The 26,834-nt window shown below is 38.9% G+C and overlaps 1 protein-coding gene across 3 annotated transcripts in view; it reads left to right on the top strand.

Annotated features, from left to right (window-relative positions):
• The first annotated feature begins 5,718 nt into the window (after window positions 1-5,718).
• The window catches only part of trim24 (tripartite motif containing 24), a 35,537-nt gene continuing 14,421 nt past the window's right edge, over window positions 5,719-26,834 (top strand). The window contains exons 1-9 of one of the 3 annotated variants that reach the window (XM_079868891.1): window positions 5,719-5,788; window positions 5,886-6,249; window positions 9,151-9,269; window positions 9,461-9,608; window positions 14,329-14,461; window positions 21,629-21,745; window positions 22,960-23,074; window positions 24,490-24,636; window positions 24,862-24,976. In XM_079868891.1, the coding sequence (XP_079725017.1) occupies window positions 5,994-6,249; window positions 9,151-9,269; window positions 9,461-9,608; window positions 14,329-14,461; window positions 21,629-21,745; window positions 22,960-23,074; window positions 24,490-24,636; window positions 24,862-24,976 (1,150 nt within the window). In that variant the 5' untranslated portion in view covers window positions 5,719-5,788; window positions 5,886-5,993. The remainder of the gene's footprint in view (window positions 5,789-5,885; window positions 6,250-9,150; window positions 9,270-9,460; window positions 9,609-14,328; window positions 14,462-21,628; window positions 21,746-22,959; window positions 23,075-24,489; window positions 24,637-24,861; window positions 24,977-26,834) is intronic. The other 2 variants (XM_079868893.1, XM_079868892.1) reach the window with 2 other exon arrangements.

Genomic DNA, 26,834 nt, shown 5'->3' with positions numbered 1-26,834 from the left:
CAGAGCTTCAAAGTGATTTTAGTCCCGTCCGAATGTGCCATCTCAGTAATCATTAAAGACAATGTCAGTAAAGAGTGCCTATTACCAACATAATCCAATCTGAATTTAATTAATATATCGTTCGACCGGACTTAACTGTTTTTATATCTAAATATAGGTTATATGTGTTTGCGCACATGATATCAGGAAGCAACGTAAAACACACACAACGACAAGAAGGTCTCCCACTTCTGTAGAAAGTAATCAGAATAAGTATCCCTGCAAGATTCAGATAAGGATGATTGCACTATACAAACTTTGCCCGCGCCTGAACCAACCACCCCATGGCTTTGACCTGCTCTTGAACCCACCGATTGCAGAGCTACATTAACCAGATCGGTAGCTGCGGAGTCTGATGTTTGGCATTAGTCGGCAATAATTTGGGCAAGTGTATTAACAGTCTTGTGGACCCAGACAGTCCATTGAATTATATACATTATATACATATTAAGCTATACATGCGTCTAGATTCCTTATTCAGACATCTTGTCTTAATGCTTCTCCGGAGGCCACAATTACTGCTGGCTCAACTAGGGACATTGGTCTATTGGCCTATTGGTCCCAGTTCCTCCATTGCCGACAGCAGATGCAAAACACTTCATTAAAGGCACACTATGCAGTTTACGTTTTTCTCAAACAGCGACCCCTAGAGTCGCTGTGGAGTACTTGTATTTAACGTTACTGTTGTAAATACCACTCACGCAGAGCCGTCTCTGCCCTCTTCCGACCGCGCTTTCTTCGCTTTCTTCGTCGACTCTGCCATGATTCGCGTCTGAAATGCGTGCTAGTGTCTTCCATAGAGGCTGCTTCATATGTTGTTGATGTATGTGGCGTTGTGCCGTAAGTAAGGCAAGTTGTGATTCTCGCGAGATTTGTCAGGGCGCCACCTCTCAAAATTGCATTGCTGGTTTTGCCCCTCCCCCCGCTTTGCTATCGGGATGATTCGCCCTACTATGAGTTTGTTTACCATCGAAATGATTTCGAAACTGTTATATTAAGGTACAAATCTTGCATAGTGTGCCTTTAAAACACAACATTGAAACCTTGTTTAAAAGAGATTATCTCAATCACACATTCTGGCTTCAACTGCTAAATCTATTCTGAGATGCCTCGGGTCTTTCTATTAATCAGAGCAGGAGTGAAATTATAGCGGTTAAAACTTTGGATATTGCTGATATATAGTAGGGCAGGGTTCACCAATCTCGGTCCTGGAGGGCCGCTGTCCTGCAGAGTTTAGCTCCAACCAGCTCCAACACACCTGTTTGAAAGTTTCTAGTATGCCTAATGAGACCTTGATTAGCTGGTTCAGGTGTGTTTAATTGGGGTTGGAGCTAAACTCTGCAGGACAGCGGCCCTCCAGGACCGAGATTGGTGAACCCTGTAGTAGGGGTTAGCAAGGAACAACATAATGCTGGGCTAGTTGTAACAGACATAAGCTGCACCCGAAATCGAATACTTCCCTACTATACACTCACCTAAAGGATTATTAGGAACACCTGTTCAATTTCTCATTAATGCAATTATCTAATCAACCAATCACATGGCAGTTGCTTCAATGCATTTAGGGGTGTGGTCCTGGTTAAGACAATCTCCTGAACTCCAAACTGAATGTCAGAATTGGAAAGAAAGGTGATTTAGGCAATTTTGAGCGTGGCATGGTTGTCAGTGCCAGACGGGCTGGTCTGAGTATTTCACAATCTGCTCAGTTACTGGGATTTTCACGCACAACCATTTCTAGGGTTTACAAAGAATGGTGTGAAAAGGGAAAAACATCCAGTATGCGGCAGTCCTGTGGGCGAAAATGCCTTGTTGATGCTAGAGGTCAGAGGAGAATGGGCCGACTGATTCAAGCTGATAGAAGAGCAACTTTGACTGAAATAACCACTCGTTACAACCGAGGTATGCAGCAAAGCATTTGTGAAGCCACAACACGCACAACCTTGAGGCGGATGGGCTACAACAACAGAAGACCCCACCGGGTACCACTCATCTCCACTACAAATAGGAAAAAGAGGCTACAATTTGCACGAGCTCACCAAAATTGGACAGTTGAAGACTGGAAAAATGTTGCCTGGTCTGATGAGTCTCGATTTCTGTTGAGACATTCAGATGGTAGAGTCAGAATTTGGCGTAAACAGAACAAGAACATGGATCCACCACGCCTTGTTACCACTGTGCAGGCTGGTGGTGGTGGTGTAATGGTGTGGGGGATGTTTTCTTGGCACACTTTAGGCCCCTTAGTGCCAATTGGGCATCGTTTAAATGCCACGGCCTACCTGAGCATTGTTTCTGACCATGTCCATCCCTTTATGACCACCATGTACCCATCCTCTGATGGCTACTTCCAGCAGGATAATGCACCATGTCACAAAGCTCGAATCATTTCAAATTGGTTTCTTGAACATGACAATGAGTTCACTGTACTAAAATGGCCCCCACAGTCACCAGATCTCAACCCAATAGAGCATCTTTGGGATGTGGTGGAATGGGAGCTTCGTGCCCTGGATGTGCATCCCACAAATCTCCATCAACTGCAAGATGCTATCCTATCAATATGGGCCAACATTTCTAAAGAATGCTTTCAGCACCTTGTTGAATCAATGCCACGTAGAATTAAGGCAGTTCTGAAGGCGAAAGGGGGTCAAACACAGTATTAGTATGGTGTTCCTAATAATACTTTAGGTGAGTGTACATACAGTATTCGAAAAACAGTACACCAACAGAGTAGAATGTCAGAATATATCGATTTCTGGGGAAAAAAGGCGAAAAATACCCAGATGAGCAGCTTCTAACAGCGAGATTCTGAAGTGCACATTCAATAGACACTTTGCTCGGTCCCAAATGGCACCCTAAACACTCGTGGTCTTCCTACTAAGTCTGCACTTTCGTGACGTAAATTCGCTTTGACTGTCGGGAAGAAATCTGGGAGAGGAGTTGTGAATGGCAGTGAAGCAACGCAACTGACGCTGATAGGTCAACTATGTGATAATAACAACATTGCTGATGTAGTACTTCCGAATTTCATTCATACTACCCATATTCATACAGTCAGTACGTTCAAATTCAAATGTAGTACCTACTTAGACAGTATGTGATTTGGGATGCACGGGTGGTTTAAATGTTAATGTTAACAATGAGACCTTATTGTAAAGTGTTAACCGATAATTCTTTAAAGGGGGGGTGAAATGCTCATTTTCACTCAATCTCCTGTTAATCTTGAGTACCTATAGAGTAATATTGCATCCTTCATATCTCCAAAAAGTCTTTTGTTTTATTAAATTTTTAACATAAAGATAGGCTGTACCGAGTCTTTCCGGAAAAAACCGAGCGGCTGGGGGCGGGCCCTGTGGGCGAAGCTTAGCTGTGCTAACGCGCCAAGCTAGTGACAACACACAGAGACATTTGTTCAACAAACAGTTTTACTCACCGTCCGGTTCCAACGCACGACCGCGAACCTTTATCATTGTGACTGCTCGATCCTTAAGCATTAGACGATCTGCAAATCCGTCGATATGGGCTTTGTTTATAAAACAATCATCGTCGAAATGCAGGGAACAAACAGTCTAACAGTTACACAACTCCGTTTATGCTAAGGAAAACAAACTCCATCCACGGGTTCCTTAACGCTGGGTTCTTTGGGAATCTGTGCAGGGTTGTCTTGCCCTGGCAACCAAAAACACACTTCTTTGGTGACATTGACTTCCCAAAAGCCGGGCAGGGCGCTTTGATGGCGAACTGCTTTCACTCTCTTGCTCTGGTCTACGAGTGCGCGCGCGGCCGCGATCTTACCGGAGAAGTGCCCTTAGGACCCATATAAGGAAATTCCGCCCTATCTTACGTAAGACAGAGCCATACTCGAAAAAAACTTTCCGAAACTTGTGACAAACCGGAAGGAGTATTTTTGGAACAAAAATACTCCTTCAAACGTACAACTTAGTTTTGAAACTTTGTCCATGTTTAGCATGGGAATCCAACTCTTTACCAGTGTAAAAAACTCAGTATGCATGAAATAGCATTTCACCCCCCCTTTAATGCTTAGCTAATTAGCAGAGGACACTAGCCAGTTTTAAATCAGTTGTGCGGAGATACTGAGATACAATCTGCTTTTATTTTTATTCTATGACATTAGATATGTAATTCACATGACTAACTTTTATGAATTTTATTGAGAAACAGATGAATAAAGACTGAGTCAATGTTCAATGTTCAGAAATTATTATTTGAATAAATTTAAAGCATTCTGGCTCGTCTATATGTGTCCTGTTCTGCATGGAGGGAGTGAAATATGTGTTGTGTTCAGCTCTGTGTTTTTCTGAATGTGTTTCTTTAAAAGTTGTTTACATTGTTTTGAACTATGCTGTATTTTGTTTTGCAGTGTGTTTGTAGTCAAACTATTTTTTTTTTTTTTTTTATTAAAAATGCGATTATTTCATATGAAAAAGTTAATCATTTTTGTGACAAAATGTTTTAGTTGATTTTTTTTTTTTTTAGATCACATTTTAAGCTGCCATATGGATGTTACAATGTGCCGCTCTGTGGCATGATGTCACATTTCACTCCCTTCTTTCAGGATAAATAAAGAAAAGAAGTATACACTGTAATGTAGAAACAAGACCACATGTTTGTACCAGATATGAAATTATTGTTCAAAAAAATGAATGCTCTGAACTCCGCTTAGATTTTCACAAAGTGAGAAAGTGTTAGGTTGTGCCCCACTCTCCCTAACGATCAATAATTTATTTAAAATGAACTGGATAAAGCAATATTTAGCTCAAAATGACTAATGTGGTTTTATAATCAGATTTTTGAAAAATGCTAATTTTTGCTTTCCTCTGATTGTAAATATACTAAAACTTCCCGTTAGCTCATTTTCACAAGAAAGCATATAGAAAATAGCTTTTTTGAACACATTTTCCCCTATTTTCACTATCCAAGAACAAAACTATGTTTTAAGAAAAACTCTTATGGTGTTAACATCCTGGATACGAAGTGCAGCAATATTCATTTTAGAAAGGGTCTCACAACAGATCTGCATTTCATAAAATAATCGCAAAAGATGAACCCATTATATAGTTTTTCTATAGTTAATGACATTTTAAAATCGTTAATTTTGCTTGGGAAGTTTTAACTGATTCCTCCATTAATCCGCATTTAAATCTCAATCTCAAATTTTCCCATTGCTCAATCCTCAGTAATTAAATCAACTGTGATTGGTGAATCATTTCCATCGCCGAGAAAAGTAACATGATGACAATGGCGTGTAACACGCTCTGTACCCGAATAAATTGAAACAGGAACGTTAAATAGACATTGAAATAATAATAAAAAAGGCTACATACTGCAGGGAAAATTATTATTTTATTATTTATTTATTTATTTTTATTAAAAATTATTATTATAGATATAGTTCGTGCTAACTGTCATTCATTTACATTACAATAAAATAATTAAAAGAATAAAATGAAATAAAAAGTTAATTATTTACAAATCACATATAAACTTGGTAGAATTCACTAGCTTTTCAAAGTATTTCATTGCTTATTTTTATTTATCCTATTAAGAATATTTTTTTTACAAAGTATATCTGCGTTTACGAATGTATTAGACGGCTCGTTCACATTATACCTTTACCATGCGATTTGTTTTTCCCTGAGACATTTGTCCTCTCCCGGCTGCCGTGGGACACGTCACAATGGAGGCCATGGACGTCATTACTGTGGCCTCCGGTCGTCATCATCATATGCGTCTGGTAACAACACAGCACTGTGTTACATTTCTAAACTTAAATCACTATTGATAACGCGCTAATAAGTGAACGGGATTCTCTGTGTTTTGCATATCTTCAGCGTTGTTTAAGTTAGATTTATTCAGATGTTTATGAAGATCACAGCGCGGACTGCAGCACAGCAGCGGTTACTGATGCGAATCTGAGATGGTCTTCCTGAAATAAGAGGATGGATGGAAGTGAGAAGATTGAATCTGATGATGTGGTGATTGTCGTGGAGAACGAGGCGGAGAGTAAGCGTGATGATGAAGACCAGGGTAGTGTGAGGATGATGATGATGATGGCTCTGATGGATGTGTGTCCCGTGTGTAAGCTCAGCTTCAGCAGCAGAGAACCGAAGCTTCTGCCCTGCCTGCACTCCTTCTGTAAGAGATGTTTACCAGCTCACAACACACCTGCCAGCACAGCCGGCAACGCCAACCAGTGTAAGAGTTTGCTTTCACGATTACTCGTTCACTAAATTCATCTTAAGATGGCTGTAACAGAAGAGCTGATGTACAAAGAACCGAAGCTTCTGTAAAAGTTCAGGCTAGAACAAAGAACATTCGATGTTTACAAAATGGTAGAAGCATGGCACTAAACCCCATGGGTTCGATTCCCAGGGAATGATCAAATATGTGCTTTGAATGCACTGTAAAGCTCTTCGAATAAGGTTGTTTGTCAAATGCATAAAGGTGATTGTAAATATACAAAATGACTAAAGTATATAGGGTAAAATGACCCACCCCACTTATTTTTTTTTCTTAAAATTTTGGCATTTCATTAGAATGTCAACATTTGGAAGATCTAGTCAGTCAGTTTTTAAGGTTAAGTGATCTCATTTTGTGTCTCTGGGAAATAGTGATCTGTGACATTGTACTATGTTGATTTTGTGTGTGTGTCTTTTTTGTAATGAGGGGTTTGTGGACACATTCATATATTTTTAGATTTGTGGAGTAAAAAAAAAATTAGTTTTTATTTTTAAGTGAAAAGGTGAAGACCCTGGGGATAAGAAGGCCCTGAGTGACATGCTGCTATTCATTTCTAATTGAATACGTGTGATTCATGGGTTGGATTGATTGGGTATCTTTAACAATTCAAATTCTGCTTATCGATTCCAATAAGGTAAAATAAAACTTAGATATCATTCACATTTATTCTAAGTAACTTATTGCAAAACATTTTGTTGTAGCTGAATACCATGAACAAAAATGAACAGGCTAAAGAATGTTTACACAAGCAACTTTTACCTATGGTTTAAAAATACCATAGATTAACAAAAACAACTAGCCTAGCCTAACTAATTTAAATTTCAAGCATTATTAAAGACAAATAAACACTCCGTAATTATAAAAGAACAAATAAATTAGCAATCACACAAATAAATACAACTGACCAAATATACGATTGAAGTAAACAGCGTTTTAAGATTTTTAGGTACAGAAACTGTAATCAAATGTAAAATAACTCTGCACTTTATAAATAATATACATTACAAAGTTACAAAAGTTATTCAGATAAACGTTAGGGTTTCTTCAATCTTTAACGAGACGAAGAACATAGTAGACCACTCACAGCAGACTGGGCCGTCTGACCAATCAGAGCAGAGTAGATCAATCACAACAGACTGGGCCGTCTGACCAATCAGAGCACAGTAGATCAATCACAACAGACTGGGTCATCTGACCAATCAGAGCAGAGTAGATCAATCACAACAGACTGGGCCGTCTGACCAATCAGAGCAGAGTAGATCAATCACAACAGACTGGGCCGTCTGACCAATCAGAGCACAGTAGACCAATCACAACAGACTGGGCCGTCTGACCAATCAGAGCAGAGTAGATCAATCACAACAGACTGGGTCGTCTGACCAATCAGAGCAGAGTAGATCAATCACAACAGACTGGGTCGTCTGACCAATCAGAGCAGAGTAGATCAATCACAACAGACTGGGCCATCTGACCAATCAGAGCAGAGTAGATCAATCACAACAGACTGGGCCGTCTGACCAATCAGAGCACAGTAGACCAATCACAACAGACTGGGCCATCTGACCAATCAGAGCAGAGTAGATCAATCACAACAGACTGGGCCGTCTGACCAATCAGAGCAGAGTAGATCAATCACAACAGACTGGGCCGTCTGACCAATCAGAGCACAGTAGACCAATCACAACAGACTGGGCCGTCTGACCAATCAGAGCAGAGTAGATCAATCACAACAGACTGGGTCGTCTGACCAATCAGAGCAGAGTAGATCAATCACAACAGACTGGGTCGTCTGACCAATCAGAGCAGAGTAGATCAATCACAACAGACTGGGCCATCTGACCAATCAGAGCAGAGTAGATCAATCACAACAGACTGGGCCGTCTGACCAATCAGAGCACAGTAGACCAATCACAACAGACTGGGCCATCTGACCAATCAGAGCAGAGTAGATCAATCACAACAGACTGGGCCGTCTGACCAATCAGAGCAGAGTAGATCAATCACAACAGACTGGGCCGTCTGACCAATCAGAGCACAGTAGACCAATCACAACAGACTGGGCCGTCTGACCAATCAGAGCAGAGTAGATCAATCACAACAGACTGGGTCGTCTGACCAATCAGAGCAGAGTAGATCAATCACAACAGACTGGGCCGTCTGACCAATCAGAGCAGAGTAGATCAATCACAACAGACTGGGTCGTCTGACCAATCAGAGCAGAGTAGATCAATCACAACAGACTGGGTCGTCTGACCAATCAGAGCAGAGTAGATCAATCACAACAGACTGGGCCATCTGACCAATCAGAGCAGAGTAGATCAATCACAACAGACTGGGCCGTCTGACCAATCAGAGCACAGTAGACCAATCACAACAGACTGGGCCATCTGACCAATCAGAGCAGAGTAGATCAATCACAACAGACTGGGCCGTCTGACCAATCAGAGCAGAGTAGTCTCGCTGAAAGCAGGGGTTTAGAGAGACTGAATCGTCGAGAAAAAAAAAATCAGAAAGAGGTGATGTGCAATGTACATTATGAGACATTTTTTTTTTTTTTTTTAACAAAGATTACGATTTTAAGAAGTTCTTTAATCGATCCAAATAATCACACAGGTTTCTATAATTAATCGTGATTAACCACACCTACAGTAACAATCATAGATATATGGTCATTAAATCTTAATGAGGGAACAGCACAAGACTTTTAATTTGTTGATATTATAAATATTTGTTTAATGGCATATATTTACCAAGTAGCCTACTATGAATTAAGGCCAGTAATAATATCTCCTCTTTTGTATCTTGTGACATGCCAGTGAATATGTTTTCCTGCTCTTCTCTCTTGTGTTACATCAGTGAACATGATCCGCTGTCCAGTCTGTCAGCAGGAGTGTATGGATGTTGAGGTCTTGGATAACTTCTTTGTCAAGGATTCTGTGGAAGTGCCGAGCAGCACGATGGAAAAGAGCTGTCAGGTGTGTGTTTACGCCTGTCAACGTTTATAACACCATAGTGCCATAATGCTCCTTAAAATCACTAAACTGTTGCGGCTTAATTTTTAAAGCATTCAGGGCTGGTTGTGAAGAAATTAATGTGTTTGTTTATTCATTCAAGTCCTGATGATGAAGTGAAATGCATTAGTTGACATTGGCTCTTTTGCTCTCAGCTCTGCGTGAGTTGCGACGATAACACTGAGGCCAGCGGTTTCTGCGTGGAGTGTGTGGAGTTTCTGTGCGTCACCTGCATCGATGCTCATCAGCGTGTGAAGTTCACCAGAGATCACACGGTCCGGCAAATAACGGAAATGTCCTCAGGTTTGACCCTAAACATTTGTAATTGATATCAGCCTGTGAGACCTGAGTTAGGGTTTAGGGTTAGTAACACTTTGACAATTAGACATTTTAAGTGCACTGTAAAAAATTTACATAATTTTAATGGTAAAAGTCTGTAAAAAAGCTACAGTAAAAACCTGTTAATTGGTTAACTTAAGTTACCTTATAAGATACGTTCTTAAAGGATTAGTTCACATCAGAATTTAAATTTCCTGAGAATTTACTCCTACTGCATCCAAGATATTCATGACTTTCTTCAGTCGAAAAAAGAAATGAAGGTTTTTGTGGAAAACATTCCAGGATTTTGCTCCATATAGTGGACTTCAATGGGAACCAAAAGGTTGAAGGTCCAAATTGCAGTTTCAGTGCAGCTTCAAAGACTCACGAGCCCAGCCGAAGGCATAAGGGTCTTATCTAGACAAATGATCTGTCATTTTCTAAAAAAATAAGTATTTATATAGTTTTTAACCACAAATGCTCGTCTTGCACTAGCTCTGCGATGCGCCACACATTACATAGGCTAATCATGTTGAAAGGTCACCGATCGTTTCGCTATAAGACCCTTATTCCTCGGCTGGGATCGTGTCTTTGAAGCTGCGTTGAAACTGCAATTTGGACCTTCAACCCGTCGATAACCGTTGAAGTCCACTATATGGAGAAAAATCCTGGAATGTTTTCCTTTATTTCTTGATTTCTTTTCAACTGAAGAAAGAAAGACATGAACATCTTGGATGACGCGGGGGTGAGTAAATTATCAGGAAATTTTAATTCTGAAGTGAACTAATCCTTTAAACTGTAATAAATCTAACAGGGCATTTAATGTAGAAAAACATCTAATTCACACACAGTGAAAAAACGTAAATTGACATTCCAAGAATTCCTTGTGTGACTCTTCACATTTGATGTTTTTCATTTTAAAAATCATGCTGCTACTTAGTTTTTTAGTGTTTCTTAGTGTTGTGTGTTAACATGATGATGTTCACACATGCATATAAACAACTTTTGTTAATCGATTTGACAGCAATAATATACAGTATATACATACAGTGTTGTGAATTCGTATATTCGTATTTACCTCAGATTGTGGAAAAGCAACTTGTAATGTGCTTCTACATGTGGATTTCTCTTCATTACCTGTGTTTTTTATGTTTGTCAGTGTATTATAAAGACACAAAACCGATTTCAGCATTTCAGTTAGTTGGCAGGCTTGATTAACATTAATATATCAGTTAATGAAATAAACTTTTTTTATTTCCTGTAAACTAAATGTGTAAATCCTAAAATGTTGCTACTTTATTTTTTTCACTGTAAAGTTCTGGCAACCACAGTTAGTAAAACACACTGTTGGTAAATTCTCATCTGCTGACTGGGAGCAACCCTCTCGCCTTGCCTTGCCTTACAGTAGGGAGAACAAGTATTTGATACACTGCCGATTTTGCAGGTTTTCCCACTTACAAAGCATGTAGAGGTCTGTATTTTTTATCATAAGTACTCTTCAACTGTGACTGACAGAATCTAAAACAAAAGTCCAGAAAATCACATTGTATGATTTTTAAGTAATTAATTTATTTCATTGCATGACACAAGTATTTGATACATCAGAAAAGCAGAACTTAATATTTGGTAGAGAAACCTTTGTTTGCAATTACAGAGATAATACGTTTCCTGTAGTTCTTGACAAGGTTTGCACACACTGCAGCAGGGATTTTGGCCCAGTCCTCCATACAGACCTTCTCCAGATCCTTCAGGTTTCGGGCTGTTTCTGGGCAATACGGACTTTCAGCTCCCTACAAAGATTTTCTATTGGGTTCAGGTCTGGAGACTGGCTAGGCCACTCCAGGACATTGAGATGCTTCTTACGGTGCCACTCCTTAGTTGCCCTGGCTGCGTGTTTCGGGTCGTTGTCATGCTGGAAGACCCAGCCACGACCCATCTTCAATGCTCTTACTGAGGGAAGGAGGTTGTTGGCCAAGATCTCACGATACATGGCCCCATCCATCCTCCCCTCCTCAATACGGTGCAGTCGTCCTGTCCCCTTTGCAGAAAAGCATCCCCAAAGAATGATGTTTCCACCTCCATGCTTCACGGTTGGGATGGTGTTCTTGGGATTGTACTCATCCTTTTTCTTCCTCCAAACACGGCGAGTGGAGTTTAGACCAAAAAGCTCTATTTTTGTCTCATCAGACCACATGTCCTTCTCCCATTCCTCCTCTGGATCATCCAGATGGTCATTGGCAAACTTCAGACAGGCCTGGACATGCACTGGCTTGAGCAGGGGGACCTTGCGTGCGCTGCAGGATTTTAATCCATGACGGCGTAGTGTGTTACTAATGGTTTTCTTTGAGACTGTGGTCATTGACCAGGTCCTGCCATGTAGTTCTGGGCTGATCCCTCACCTTCCTCATGATCATTGATTCCCTATGAGGTGAGATCTTGCATGGTGCCCCAGACCGAGGGAGATTGACCGTCATCTTGAACTTCTTCCATTTTCTAATAATTGCGCCAACAGTTTAGCCTAGCTAACGTCAGACCTCTTTCTCATTGAGACGTGGTCTGGGAATCACATGTTCATTTTCTCATATTTGAGGCGTGGTTTACGAATGCCCAGAGCCGTTTATTGGGCGCTACGAATGTCTATCAAATGCGCCTGTACGTAGCTCATAGCCAATCGTTTCAATTATACCAGATGACGTATGTAGAGCGACAGAAATTCGATGAGGAAGAAGACGAAATAAACTTGCGTTCTAAACTACTTAGAACATTATCTAAGGCTGCATCGAAAGGTAACTTTGCGTCTGCTGCCATGTTGGATCCATAGATATAAACAAACTGCTTCGGTGTGTCGCATAGACGTCGTCATCGTCTTGCTGCTCCCTCCCCGTTCTGTGATTGGTCCCCTCGCTGAGGTGAAAATCTGGTCCATGGAATCCAGGCTGCCTAGCAGCGTGAATAAAATCGCGGTGCGCGCAAGGCAGCATGGGGAAGCCCAGGCTACCAACAGTTGTTGCCTTCTCACCAAGCTGCTTGCCTATTGTCCTGTAGCCCATCCCAGCCATAAAAACGTAACCATACATGGTAGACTTAAAACCAGCTACGGCAGTACTAAGCGATTGTATATGCTCATATAACCGCCAAAAGTTCATGGGGCACTAACCTTGTTTTGAGATAAATGCCTTTTATTCGCGATGTCTTGGAGAAGTACTTCATTACCCACAATCCTAAACAATCCCACAATCCCACAGTGATGCATCTGATTGGTGGAGCTCGTGTAAACCCCGCGAAAGTTCGTGAAGACTCAAGATAAAAAAATAAAAAAAAAACTGTTGCGTTTTTTTGCACGGTATCACTGATGTGACATTTGAACCGAGGAGTCTTCATATATGGTATGAGTCATATCAAGCATTTTATGATGCCACTGTCAAAACAATATTTAGCTTAGGCATACCCAGAGCCATAGAGAGCTCTTCATGCATTTACTGAACATTTGTGTAATAATTCATGGCAAGTTAATAAACTGAATATGATGCACTTTCTGGTTTGCTGACCTTCACTTTTAAATTTTCACTTGTTGTTATTAAGAAAATACATTAAATGTTATTAAAATTAAGGATGAACTATAACTTCATGAATAAAATGAGCATGGACCACAAGTGGGAAATTGTTGAGGCATTTGTTAGCAACCTGCCCGTGGGCCGCTGAAACTGATGAGCAGAACGCCGCGCGGACTGCCAGATCTGCACCCGTGAGCCGCGGACCGCCAGCCATGCTTTCCAGTCTATTTACACAATTACTACTGAAAGAACTGCTATAAACGGCACAAGAAAAAGTTCGCGTGGCTGTCGTCAGATTTTAAAGTCGCTCTAAAGGCTCTTTCGCGGTTGTGGCTTCAGTCGACTTCAGTGAGGCGCGGTGGTTTATGGGATGAGTAGTTCCTTCGCTCGGAAATGAAAATATGTACACAGTCTTGTACCTTTGACTTTTTTGGGATTTTCTCGCCGTTTTTTCACTCGAAATGATATGTTGTATGCCTATGAGTTCAGCCGTAGCTGGTTATCCTCAGACATGCTCTAAAACTCTTTAGATACGGATTTTCGAAAACGTCAATGGGAGAAATGAATGGGAAATTTACTTCCGGCACCGAAGCGCTCTCGGGCTGTGGGCGGGACTGTGATGCTCTATTGTGGAGAGGTTGGAGTCTGTTTGATTGAGTGTGTGGACAGGTGTCTTTTATACAGGTAACAAGTTCAAACAGGTGCAGTTAATACAGGTAATGAGTGGAGAACAGGAGGGCTTTTTAAAGAAAAAATAACAGGTCTGTGAGAGCCGGAATTCTTACTGGTTGGTAGGTGATCAAATACTTGCGTCATGCTATAAAATGCAAATTAATTATTTAAAAATCATACAATGTGATATTCTGGATTTTTGTTTTAGATTCCGTCTCTCACAGTTGAAGTGTACCTATGATAAAAAATACAGACCTCTACATGCTTTGTAAGTAGGAAAACCTGCAAAATCGTCAGTGTATCAAATACTTGTTCTCCCAACTGTATATACATATATACAGTGTGTGACTTGAGCGTCCAAATACTTTTTGGTGACACTACTGTTCATGGTCTTTTACAGAAACTAAACTTTAAAAAAAACTTGCAGGAGTGCATTTCTGAAGGTACACAAATAAACTTGTCTTCCCGTTCGTTCACAGAGGCGATGGGTGCTTCCACACAGAAGCCCGTCTTCTGCGACATCCACAGACAAGAGCCATTGAAGCTGTTCTGTGAAACCTGCGACCGCCTCACCTGCAGAGACTGTCAGCTACTCAAACACAAGGACCATAAGTACGGCCCACATTCATGTCATGTGTAGTGACTTTATAGCAGTAGTAAGAAATCATTCATGGAATGTTTATCACTCTAGTCTCATATTAACATGCATAATGTCTTCAACCCTGCTCCTGAGGATCCACTGTCCTGAAAAGTTGTTTCCAACCTGATTCTGATAGCCTGAAAATCCAGACCTAAATCTGAAAGATTAATGGTCTGGCATCGACTAATGAAAATCGGCCAGCTCGAGGGGCGGCACCAAGTATGCATTTGAAAATCTCACTGCACGCAATTGGATAACACTACGACCAATCACAACAAGCCCCATACTCTTAGCTACCAGCGGAGCTAACTGGTAGATTAGACTCTTGCCGTATCCGGTCGGCAAAACAGCAAAAACGTCCTTCTTGCAAAGGAAGGATTCGAGCGCCGTCTTCTGTTCCTCTTTCAGATAAAAAGCCAAGTCTAACTCATTCATTGTAGCGGCCAAAGCCATTTCAAGCAATGTTTACCAATGACTTCGACGTCACAGCACTGTCGCCATCTGTTTAGCTCGCCTCTGGCCCGCCTATATCAGATAACCCGATGTGATTGGTGCAGCTCGGATACAAGGGCATATTTAATGAGCATCGTTACTCGACGCCAGAGTAACTCGCTGAGCAAATTCAACTTGTGCTCTATCTAAAATCACTATATCTATGTTATATATTTTTTTTAGTTGTGTACTTACATTATCCCGACTGTTTCCAACAACTTTCAAACCAAGAGAAATTAGTAATTTAATTCGAAGACACGTACCGTTTCTTTATTTCCGTTTTGTCACCGTCAATGGTGTCATATCCGCGTTCTCCCTGGTTTCCGCTCGTACTGCCATAGTAACCAGAGCCCTCTGATAGTAACCAAGGCGACAGACGTGGACAAACATTTCGTTCAAACATTATGGACCATGGCAAGCAGACTTTGGATAAAAAAGGAGAACTAAACCGAGAATCAATATCAGCGCGGTGTTTTCGAGATGCCTAGAGCTCCACATCCGAGACTTCGACCGTTTACATAAAACTAATCAATGTTATATAGTTCAACAATGATAAAATGTTATAATATGATCTCTATGTTATTCTAACGTTGATCTAGCTTACTGCTAGTCTCATACAGACAAACTAACACATAGAATAACATACATTTCAACACATTCAAATGCAGTTTAGTGTGATAGTGTAATGTTAGACCAAGTGAAACAGCGCTGCGTTATCTCACAAGTTTAATTTGTCTAATAAACTGACCTGTGAGTAACGTTAGTAATTCTGCACTTGCGTGTAGTTCGGTAGAATGAAATGTCCATATTCCTTTTAAATCCACGGGACTCGCGTCGCGTGTGGAGCTGATAGCTGTCTCTTAGCAATCCCGACCTGCTTCATATCACAGTCATGATAAAAACATTGATGTATTTACTCATCCATAAACATTATTAGATCGTTCGGCTTGACGTTGACGACAAGATCCATAATTCTTAGCAAATGTTGCGTCATCAAACTACGCCTTTGTTATTGTGAGAGGTTAGCGCCCCCTAGCGGCGAAAAAAATTACATATTGTACATTTAACCCTCTGGGGTCTGAGCTGTTTTCTGGGCCCTGGAGGTGTTCTGACATGCTCTGACATTTGTGCTTATTTCTGTTACTTGTGACATTTTCATGGCTAAAGTCTAATTACACTGTATTCAGCACAAACTCTGCTACAATAATATATCAGCAGCATGTGTATAAAAGTTTGTAGTTTTGAGATAATGACATTTATGCGTGATTTGTGAAAATACAAAAAAAAATTCTCACTGAAATAAGGTCATGAAACCCATACTGATTATTTCTTCACAAGACTTTTGAAAATTGTATGACGTAGCCTAGAATATTTGCTCTAAAACGATGTGAAAATCACCCTGACTGCTCATTCAGATAAGACGATATATTGATTTAAAATTTTTACGTCGTGTTTTGTGTGACAAAGCTTTATGCGGGAGCTCTTTAATATGTAAGCTTTTCACACCTGAGAAAGACAAAGACCCTCCCCTAACGGCCCTATGAGGAGCTATCAGGCCCTATCATTCTGAGCAACCTTGCACAAAGAATGAGGAGATTTAAAAAAGAATGGCTTTTAGATTGTTTGATTTATTTACAACACAACATAATCCAAAGATACACAACAAATGACAAAAAAGCACTCATTGAAACCAATGATCCAAAGACAGAGACCTTTGTGCCATTCCTAAAAACATTGTACATACCTTTCATTTCCAAGGTGTTTGATTTTCACTTTACCATGTTCATGTACAGAGACTCGTGTGAATGTTGAAGTCAGCAGGACTCAGTGGCATCTGGGCCCTGAAAAAAAAAAAAGTGAACATACTGATATCAAGAGAAAGGCCTGCACGATTTTGGGAATACATTTTAGATTTTTCTGGTTAAAATTGCTTTTTAAAATTCACAGAATACACACACACACACACAAATGTTTCCAACAATAATATAATGAACACCAGGTTTGTTGTGCCTTGTAGGCATAGGCTATGCGCAGTGCTGCATAAAATAATAATAACAATAACCATAGCAGCCTATAAATCTTCCAAAATATTTCAGTAACAACTAAGCTAGAGAAAAATATATTGATTATCATGTTACTTCAAATGTTTCCATTCGTTATGATGATATGAAATGAGATAATAGTAAAAACATGAAGCCGTTTGGTGCGTTTTGCTTTTCGAATGTATCAAATATGATACATTCAAACGCGATCGCACTCAAATATAAAACATTATGGTTACCATATACATATCTACGTTTGAGCAGATATCCACAAACACAGTAACAGTAAACACGGGTCTAAATATTATAATATTCACCATATATCTAGCAACAGTTCAACTGCAATGTGAAATTTATGCAACAATAACAAACTAATATGTAAGAATTTCTTACCTTACATCTTTCTTGTCTTCAAATCGCATTCTTCTTCTTCTGAGGTAGCCTAAATCCAATGTAAGCTCACGGTGCGCCTTTCAAACTCGACGAAAAGCAGAGACTTGTGAAGTGTTTTGGTGCTTTGTTTTTGAGGTAATGAGCGCGATCGCGTTCCATGTGGAGATTTGCATGTGAATATCTTTTGTGCAAGTGGGCGTGTTCAAATTAAAAATAATTAGGAAGCGTTTGAGAAGCTGGACATCTTGTTGGTTTTATACAAATTACTTAAACAGAGAATATTTGTTTTCAGTTTGAATCCGATCATTTAAAAGTACACACTTAAATGTTTATAAAGGTATATGGCTCATAAATGTGTGACAAGTATTCGCTGAGTTTTGTTTCAGTTTATAGACGTGCTCAAGAAAAAAAAGTTCACTGCGACGGAGAGGCAGAACGCACACCCTGTTTATTTTCTTTATTTTACAAAAGCACAATGTTTTGATTTGATTGTAAGTGGACACATACAAAAGTAGAAATATCACAGATTTTTTTTTATATTTCTTTTTTCTGTATGACCATAAATGACGGAGTAGTTTAAGTTTATAGTTCTACAATGTGAAGAAAATCCAGCAAAACGCGCGGGCGCGTTTGCCGACCTCAGAGGGTTAAGGTGTGTTTAGGGGCTTTCGCACCAAAGGAACCTTTTCATAGTTCCTAGAATTATTTTCCTATTGAACTATTACTTCAGAGTAGGGTCTAAAGCAGTACTATAGAAACTATCCGTGACGTTAGTGAACGCTGATTGGCCGAACGCACGCGACACGCCAGCACCCGCCATTTTTGAAAAAGCCTGTGTAAACACACAGATTATAGTCTATATATTTAGTCCACAAACTAACTTTACGAACATGGAAAACAGTGATAGATTGGCCTCTTAACCTTTACACTAAAGAGAAAATCCTACGCAACTTTGAGGGAACCAAGAGAAACATGATTATGCATTTCTGCTCAGCTTGCAACACTTGACATCAACCACACGGCAATAGCTTATAACTTTTCATTACTGTGTAATTATGTTTAACAGTTCTATCTAATAACGTATTAGACAGGACTGTTAGACAGATCGTAAACTAGTGAACACAGAGAAAGCGAGCACTGTGTGCTCTGGTGTTCTCAGCGCCGTCAAAATAAAAGTCACAACAACAAGCGCGGCTTACGTCACTTCAGAGTTCCTACTGGCGGTGTGAATGCAACCAGGAAAACGTTCCTAGGGGAACCATTAGTTCTCGGGGAACCACCCTGGTGGCTAGTTTCTGGGAACTAAGTTCCCTTTTGTTTAGGGTTAGATCTAATTGGATCAACTAATTAGTTGGATCTAATGCTGCCATGTCATAATTGCCATAGTCTTGAAATGACAACGCATGATGCTGTATTCAGAGCTATTTACGTCTTCATACAGGGAATTATGCGTTTCTATTGCACTATCAATGCCTAAATGAATCTGCAGTGGTCAGTTGTGTTACATCCCGGTCCCCACTTGGATGATGCGACGGCAGCCACAGTACAACGGCGCCAGTGCGCTCACCACACACCAGCTATAGGTGGAGAGAGGAGAGAGAGTGATAGAGCCAATTCAATGTAAGGGGATTATTAGGAGGCCATGATTGGTAAGGGCCAATGTGTGGAATGTGGCCAGGACACCGGGGTTACACCCCTACTCTTTACGAGAAATGCCATGGGATTTTTAATGACCACAGAGAGTCAGGACCTCGGTTTTACGTCTCATCCGAAGGACGGTGCTCTTTGACAGTATAGTGTCCCCGTCACTACACTGGGGCATTAGGACCCACACAGACCACAGGGTGAGCACCCCCTGCTGGCCTCACTAACACCTCCTCCAGCAGCAACCTGGTTTTTTCTCAGGAGGTCTCCCATCCAGGTACTAACCAGGCTCAGCCCTGCTTAGCTTCAGTGGGCAACCAGTCTTGGGCTACAGGGTGATATGGCTGCTGGCCATATACTTAAGCACTACTACAACCTAATAAAGTAAAAGTAAAACAAAATACATTCCACTTCCCTAACTCCCTATCTGTTTCAAACCAGGAGAAAATATACTTTTAAAAATAATAGCCACCCGTTTCATACAGGATAGTGGCATTTTTCTATTTACAGATTACCTTTTAATACCGGCACAATAGTAACAATACTAGCAACAATAACCAAAGAAAAGGTGAAGGGAAAAACGTTAAGCATGAGTACCAGGCTACTCCTTTTCTAATCATCTTTACTTTACAACAACAGTTGGGAAGGACGCTGACACAAACACATCCTCCCAGCAGAACACACACACAGCCTCTTGTTTTCAGTCTTGTGCAGAAGCGTGTTTTTAAAGGATTAGTTCACTTCAGAATTAAAATGTCCTGATAATTTACTCACCCCCACGTCATCCAAGATGTTCATGTCTTTCTTTCTTCAGTCGAAAAGAAATGAAGGTTTTTGAGGAAAACATTCCAGGATTTTTCTCCATATAGTGGACTTTAAGTTTGAAGGTCCAAATTGCAGTTTCAATGCAGCTTCAAAGACTCACGATCCCAGCCGAGGAAGAAGGGTCTTATCTAGCCAAACCATCATTCATTTTCTAAAAAATGTATATACTTTTTAACCACAAAGGCTCGTCTTGCACAAGCTCTGCGATGCGCCACACATTACGTAATCATGTTGAAAGGTCATTTACTAAATATATAAATAAATAAAAGGTAAAACAATGATTTCGGACGATTGTGAAGTTGGAGGAGAAAATTTGATTTTACGTGTGATTATTCTAACTGATTTTGACATTGTTCATTTAATGGTTAAAAGGAATAGTCATACATTCGCTCACTTTTAGTGAGGCACAGATGTTATTAAAACCTTTCATTTATGGAGTCAGATGAAGTAACGAGTAAATACATATGATTAATGTATTGCAAATTTAACCAACCAATACTTTGCATGAGTGAGGACAGAACACGTGATAACCTTCCCCGTGTATTGGCGAACCGAGATTGGACCAATATAGCGGGCCTTACAGTGAAGTTGGAGGAGAAAATTTTATTTTCACCCTTCTCTACATTTTCCGCATATGTCAGGTTACCGTCTGACCTTATCAACTTGATTACGTAATGCGGGAAGTTGTGGACTTGCAAGACAAACATTTGTGGTTAAAAACTATATAAATGTTTTATTTTTTTAGAAAATGACCTATGATTAGATAAGACCCTTATTCCTGGGCTGGGATCATGAGTCTTTGAAGCTGCATTGAAACTTCAATTTAGACCTTCAACCCGTTGGTTCCCATTGAAGTCCACTATACGGAGAAAAATCCTTGAATGTTTTCCTTAAAAACCTTCATTTCTTTTCGACTGAAGAAAGAAAGACATGAATATTTTGGATTACGTGGGGTTGAGTAAATTATCAGGAAATTTTAATACTAAAATGTCCTACTCCTTTAAAACATGTGATGTCAACAGAGGAGCCAATCCGCTTTCCGAGGTGATTAGAAGCCGGAACCTGGAGCAGTTGAGAGAGAGAAAAGAAAAACACAGTTTAATACCATATACGTCCGAGGGCGTAACAGGTGGTACAGCAGTCATGTGGTACAAGTAGGAGCTCTTAGAAAACTCCCATCTTACAAGCTGTAATTATGAGCTCTACGATGACGTGAATGCTTTTTACAAGTTGAAATCTGGTAATTACAGCAATTTCAACATGGTGTGTGAAGCACATTGTTCATGTGGGTCCCCAGGGTTGAAGACCTCTGTTTAAAGGGATAGTTCACAAAAAATTCTGTTTATTTACTTGTTCCAAAACTGTGTGACGTCCTTTCTTCTGTCGAACATAAATAAGAAGATATTTTGAGTGTTTTTTTTGTCATTGGAAGTCAGTGGTCACCGAAATTGTTTGGTAACCAACATTCTTCAGTATATCTTCATTTGTGTTCACGAGAAGAAAGAAATTAATATAGGTTTGAAACAACTTGAGGGTGAGTAAATGATGACAGAATTTAAATTTTTGGGTCATCTGAAAGTCTTTAGGCTGTACTTCTGAAGCAGTGTGCATTTTAATATCTGTCCCTGTTCAGTGTTTTGCCCTATAGATGTTTATTGCTTTAACATAAATGCAAATATCACTGACATCATCAGTCTCTGTAATGACTGAACACTACAGCTAACACAGGATTTTCCATTACAGTTACCAATTTCTAGAAGATGCGTATAAGAACCACAAGGAACATCTGGAAAATATGACCTGCCAACTTCAAGAAAAGAAGAAAGCTATAGAGGACGTATCTAATACCATAAACAATGGGTATGTTTTATGTTATATATGTGATATTTTTTTTTTTTTTTTATGTGTATTTACAAAATGTAAAGCCAGGGTTCCCTAATCTCAAAAAACTTTGAAATAAATAAAAGGGGCTGCGCAATTTACCAAAATAGAACTGAAACAGTGACATCTTATCTTATCAAATTGTGATTATCAAATCAAAGGCTGCAATTTAATTAAAGAAGAATATAGTTGTGCTGCATGTTTCAGAGTAAAGAGTGGCAATTTACACGCATGCAGCTTATAATATTTTTTTTTCAGAGCGACTAAGTTGAATGCTGTATCTCACAACCTCCATCTTGCAAGCACTGAGTTTAACATGCATTTGGGAACGCAGTGCGCTAGGTTTACTTTTTGTAAATTCTCATACTTTCCTATGTTTTTGTTGACAGAAGTTTACAGCGTTTCGCCAGTATTCCTCCAAAAAAAGCCTTAGGACTTGCCGTTAAAACATTTGCGAGTCAAGAATTTAAGACATAAATATTTGTAATGTAACTTGTAGTGTTAGTTGGTTCTTGTAAAGTGTGAACACCGTTAAAAGTAATAACATTGCATTAGCAGTGGAGTCTTTGTTCTTAGTATCTGGATTTCTCAGCAGTGGCAATATGAGACATTTTACTTTTCACATGAAATTAAATGTCATAACGCAGGTCAAATCACAATATATGACAAAATTTTTTTTTTTTTTTTTTTAAACAATCAACATTAAACTATTACCATATACAGTGTAATGTGTGTGTCTGTGTGTGTGTATATATATGTATATGTGTGTGTGTATACATACACACTTAATATATAATATATTCATTCACCATTTTATAACATCAGGAAACCATGAACGTGAATGTGTCATTCAATTATTGAAATATTAACATAAAATCTCAGGGGGTACTTTGAATAAATATTTTACTTCTAAAAGGTTCGGCTGGCAAAAAAGTTTGGGAAGCCATGCTATAGTGGATATACAGTTCTTCTAGTTGTGTTCAGTTAGATATATTTCACTAGAAATGTTTCTGTTTGATTTTTAACTTTTTGTTTGAAGTCATTGTTTGATGACTGGAAATTACATGAAGTAGAAGTCATAAAAATTAATTTGTCAAAAACTGGGAACCCTGTACACTGTTAAGATATATAGTATGTGAAAACTGTTCATTTTTATTTATTTTCATTGTCTATTTTTTTCTTGTTTTTGTCAGTCTTCAGCAAGTGGATGAGAATCGCAAGACTGTGGCTAATGAGATTAAAAAGTCCATCTGCAATCTCATAATGGAGATCAACAGGAAGGGGAAGTTATTAGTCAATCAGCTTGAGGTACTAGTGTCCAATATTTCATCATCATCAAGAGCAGTGCTTCCAACTGGTTGGTCTCAGGTGTGCTATTATGGGTTACGTACAGCAGGGAAAACAAATGCTAGTAATAAAATTATACAACATAATTGACATAACAATATTCATAGGCTTATCAACCTTAAAAGGTTATTTCACCCAAAAATGGAAATACTGTCATCTATTGCTCACCCTCATGTTGTTCCAAACCTGTAAGACTTTAGTTCATCTTCGGAACACAAATGAAGAATCCTTTGTTGAAATCTGAGAGCTTTCTGTCCTACCACTAACAGCTACACAACTACCACTTTGATGCTTCAAAAAGTTTATAAAGAGATTGTATTTTAGTCCCAATTTTCTGAAGACTCAATCGCTTTATATGATGAACAGATTAAATTGAGGATTTTATCAACATTTAAACGTTGATCAGTGAATATGAACAGAAGCTCAACCGAACCTGCTTGATGTGCGAATATGCTTCAGCTTCTGTTTATCTCAACTGATGTGTGAGTTGATGAATGTTTAGATGTGAATAAAAGCCTAAATTAAATATCTTCAGAAGATTTTGACTAAACTGCTCGATTCATATGGATTAGTTTTACGATCTCTTTATAAACTTTAAGCGTCAAAGTGGTAGTTGTGTAGCTGTCAATGAAGGGACAGAATGCTCTCAGATTTCATCAAAAATATCTTCATTTGTTTTGAAGATGAACACGATATGAGGGTGAGTAATAGACGACAGAATTTGAATTTTTGGGTGAACTATACTTTTAAATCACTTTAGTAGAAGCTGGTCAAATAAAAATAGACTACATTAGCTTCCCTTGCAGCAAAACACATGCTATCAATATGATATACAATTTTGGGAATTTTTTTTTCGGGTTGCTATTTGATGTCCAATGTCAAGTTTATGTGCTGTAGCAAAACCAGTTGAGAAGCATCGCTGTCACATTTGATTGGTGTAGAGTACAATAGCTATGTTTCCATTCACTTATTTTGATGCGCATTTTGGGATATGGTATAAAAATAAACTGCTAAATGGAAACAGCAGGATGTGGACAAGTTATAAAAATACACAGACAATTTATTTAATTGAGGCGCTAGACAACATGAAAGGGTTTATTTTGAAGTCATTTATATAATGTAGGAAAAAAGACCCACAGTTTCTTTCCCGATTGCAGCAACTTCCTATTTTTATTACAGATATTTTGTGCCAATTTCCCAGGAAGTGACAATTATGTTCTCTTAAAAACACGGGATGCAAACTGCTTTATTCACAATTTTTTTTTTTTTTACACAATATTCCAATTTTGCCCACAAGTAAAATTTGCAACTTTGAATATAATATAGTAGAGTGGTGTTACATAAGCTAATAAAATGTAAAATACATGTTTATTTAGGCCATCACGAAGGACCATGAAACCCTCCTGAAAAAGCAGCAACAGGATGTGACTTCACTCTCCACACATCTCGAACATGTGATTAACTTCACAAAGTGGGCCACAGCCAGTAACAGTGGAACGGCCCTCCTGTACTGTAAGCGGTTGGTAAGTGTCTTTCTCTTGTCAAGATGGGTATAAAGTGAAATGTGTAAAAAAATATGGCATCTCTCCTGTGTGTTTTTTTTATTATTAATCTAAACTTTGTGTTTGAATGTCAAGTGAAAATATGTTATCTCAAATAATCACAAATTACGTAGTGTAATTATTATGACAGGTCTGGTCATCCTGCTGTTTGGCTGATGGTCTCTCACATTCCTTTTCTCCTCTTAGATAACATGTCAAATCCAGTACCTCATGCGAGCAAAGTGCAACATCTCGTATGTTCCCCAGAGCTTGGTTCGGTTCCAGTGTCGATCTGCTTTTTGGGCCTCAAATGTTGATCTTGGTAAGACGCTTACAGAATCAGTTCACAGACATTCATGGCAGTGGTTTTCAACCAGTGGTGTTTTTTTTTTTTACCCACTTTTGGCATGATTGAAATTAATATTCGTTAGGCTAGAATAAAAGCAAATCCATATCAGTACAATAGGCATTCAATAACCATTCACAGCAGAAAAAAAAAAAAAAAAAGTAGTAAAGAAATAAAGTGCTGAAATTACCATTTGCTATACAAGTCTTCTGAAGTTTTGTGATATTGTAGCCTTGCGATGAACAGAGCTAATTAAGTTATTATACACTGAAAATCCCTCATTACAATATTCAGATTTGGCTTCCAAGAACATAATTTTACATAGCGATGCACCGAAATTTCGGCAACCTAAATCATTCAGCTGAAATTTTGTTTCAGCCAAAACAGTTTTTGGGGTCCGAAATCATTGACCAAAACAGTGACGTTTAATTAGTGCTTCTCCAATGGCACGTTTCAATAGCGTTTCGCACGTTTTGCATGTTTTGTAGCTTTTGCACAACGTAAATCCACAGGTAAACATGTCAGAAGTAGGGCTTGGGAATGAGTTTGATACTTTTTAGGCACTGACCGAATTGACACTATACCATCGAGTATCAAAAAATGTCTTGTTGTTTGGTTTCGATAGCTAAGGGGTTAATCTCGTCAACATCAATGAGCCAATATGCCTCAATTGCACGATGCATATATTCCACCCCCAGTGGCCTTTGAGTGTTTGAGTCTGTAAAAAACAAAAGATAACAAACTGAAAAAATAAAACCAAAGTTTTTTTTTTAGGTAATATGTAATGAAATCTTATTAAAGGGGGAGGGGGGGGGGAACAACCAATAAAACACAGACCTGCAACACACTCATTATACTGACAGATTAATATAAATATATGAACAGAGAAAAAAACCCCAACAGGTTTATATTTTTAAAAATAAATCAAGGTGCCCTCAACTCTATGACAACAAACTCATCATTAGAGACTCATGAACGTTTTGATAATAATTCTTAGAAATATCAACAAATCAACATTATAACTTTGCAAAGCTATTGGTCTATATAAAAAATGTGGAAGAACATTTAAAAGCACTATTTACCTGCACTACAGTCTCTGAACAACTGACACGCATCAGTTTTTACACAGAAAGAGTAAAGGCATTGTTTGTCCATTTTTCTTTGAATTTTCAGTCTACAATGATTGTCTTCATTGTATCAGAATAATTCATTGTGTTCATGATCAGATGTACGGCTGTATCAGTGTCCTTATTGCAACATATACATTTCTTTTGAAGAAGACATGATGAAATATGTGTGCATTTACGGTGCTTGTTCATGTTTTTGGAGCGCTAGAGTACATGAAATATGTCAAGAAAACCTTGAAACACGGTCCGGATATAAACTGTGATCTGCGTTGCTAAACTCATCGTGTCATTCCACGCAGAAACCGCATGCGTGCTCCGAGTGTTGTTACATTAAATATTGTTCCAACCTCTTTTCACATGTGTTGGTAGTCAAACTCCAGGTCTGACTGCATTATGGGAAAATGTAAACAACACTTTTGTGCCACTGTACTGAGGAAACATAGTCTTGAGACACACTACTTCAACTTATTTATATAGCACATTTAAAAACTGTTGCCCAAAGTGCTTCACAATTGTTTTAGAAGTGTATATAAAGAGTAAATAATAAAGATAATAAGCATATAATAAAAAATACTAAATAACAATTAACATTCCTACATACAAATAGCCACACACGTCCTTCCTTCAAAAGCTAAGTTAAAAAGATACATTTTTAACTGAGACCTAAAAACATCTATAGTTGCTGAACATTGCTGAACATTGCTGAT

Source organism: Squalius cephalus (genome assembly GCF_949319135.1).
Source record: "Squalius cephalus genome assembly, chromosome: 4".
Classification (NCBI taxonomy): Eukaryota; Metazoa; Chordata; class Actinopteri; order Cypriniformes; family Leuciscidae; genus Squalius; species Squalius cephalus.
The sequence above is the reverse complement of the archived record's forward strand: the minus strand, read 5'-3'. Positions and strand labels throughout refer to the sequence as shown.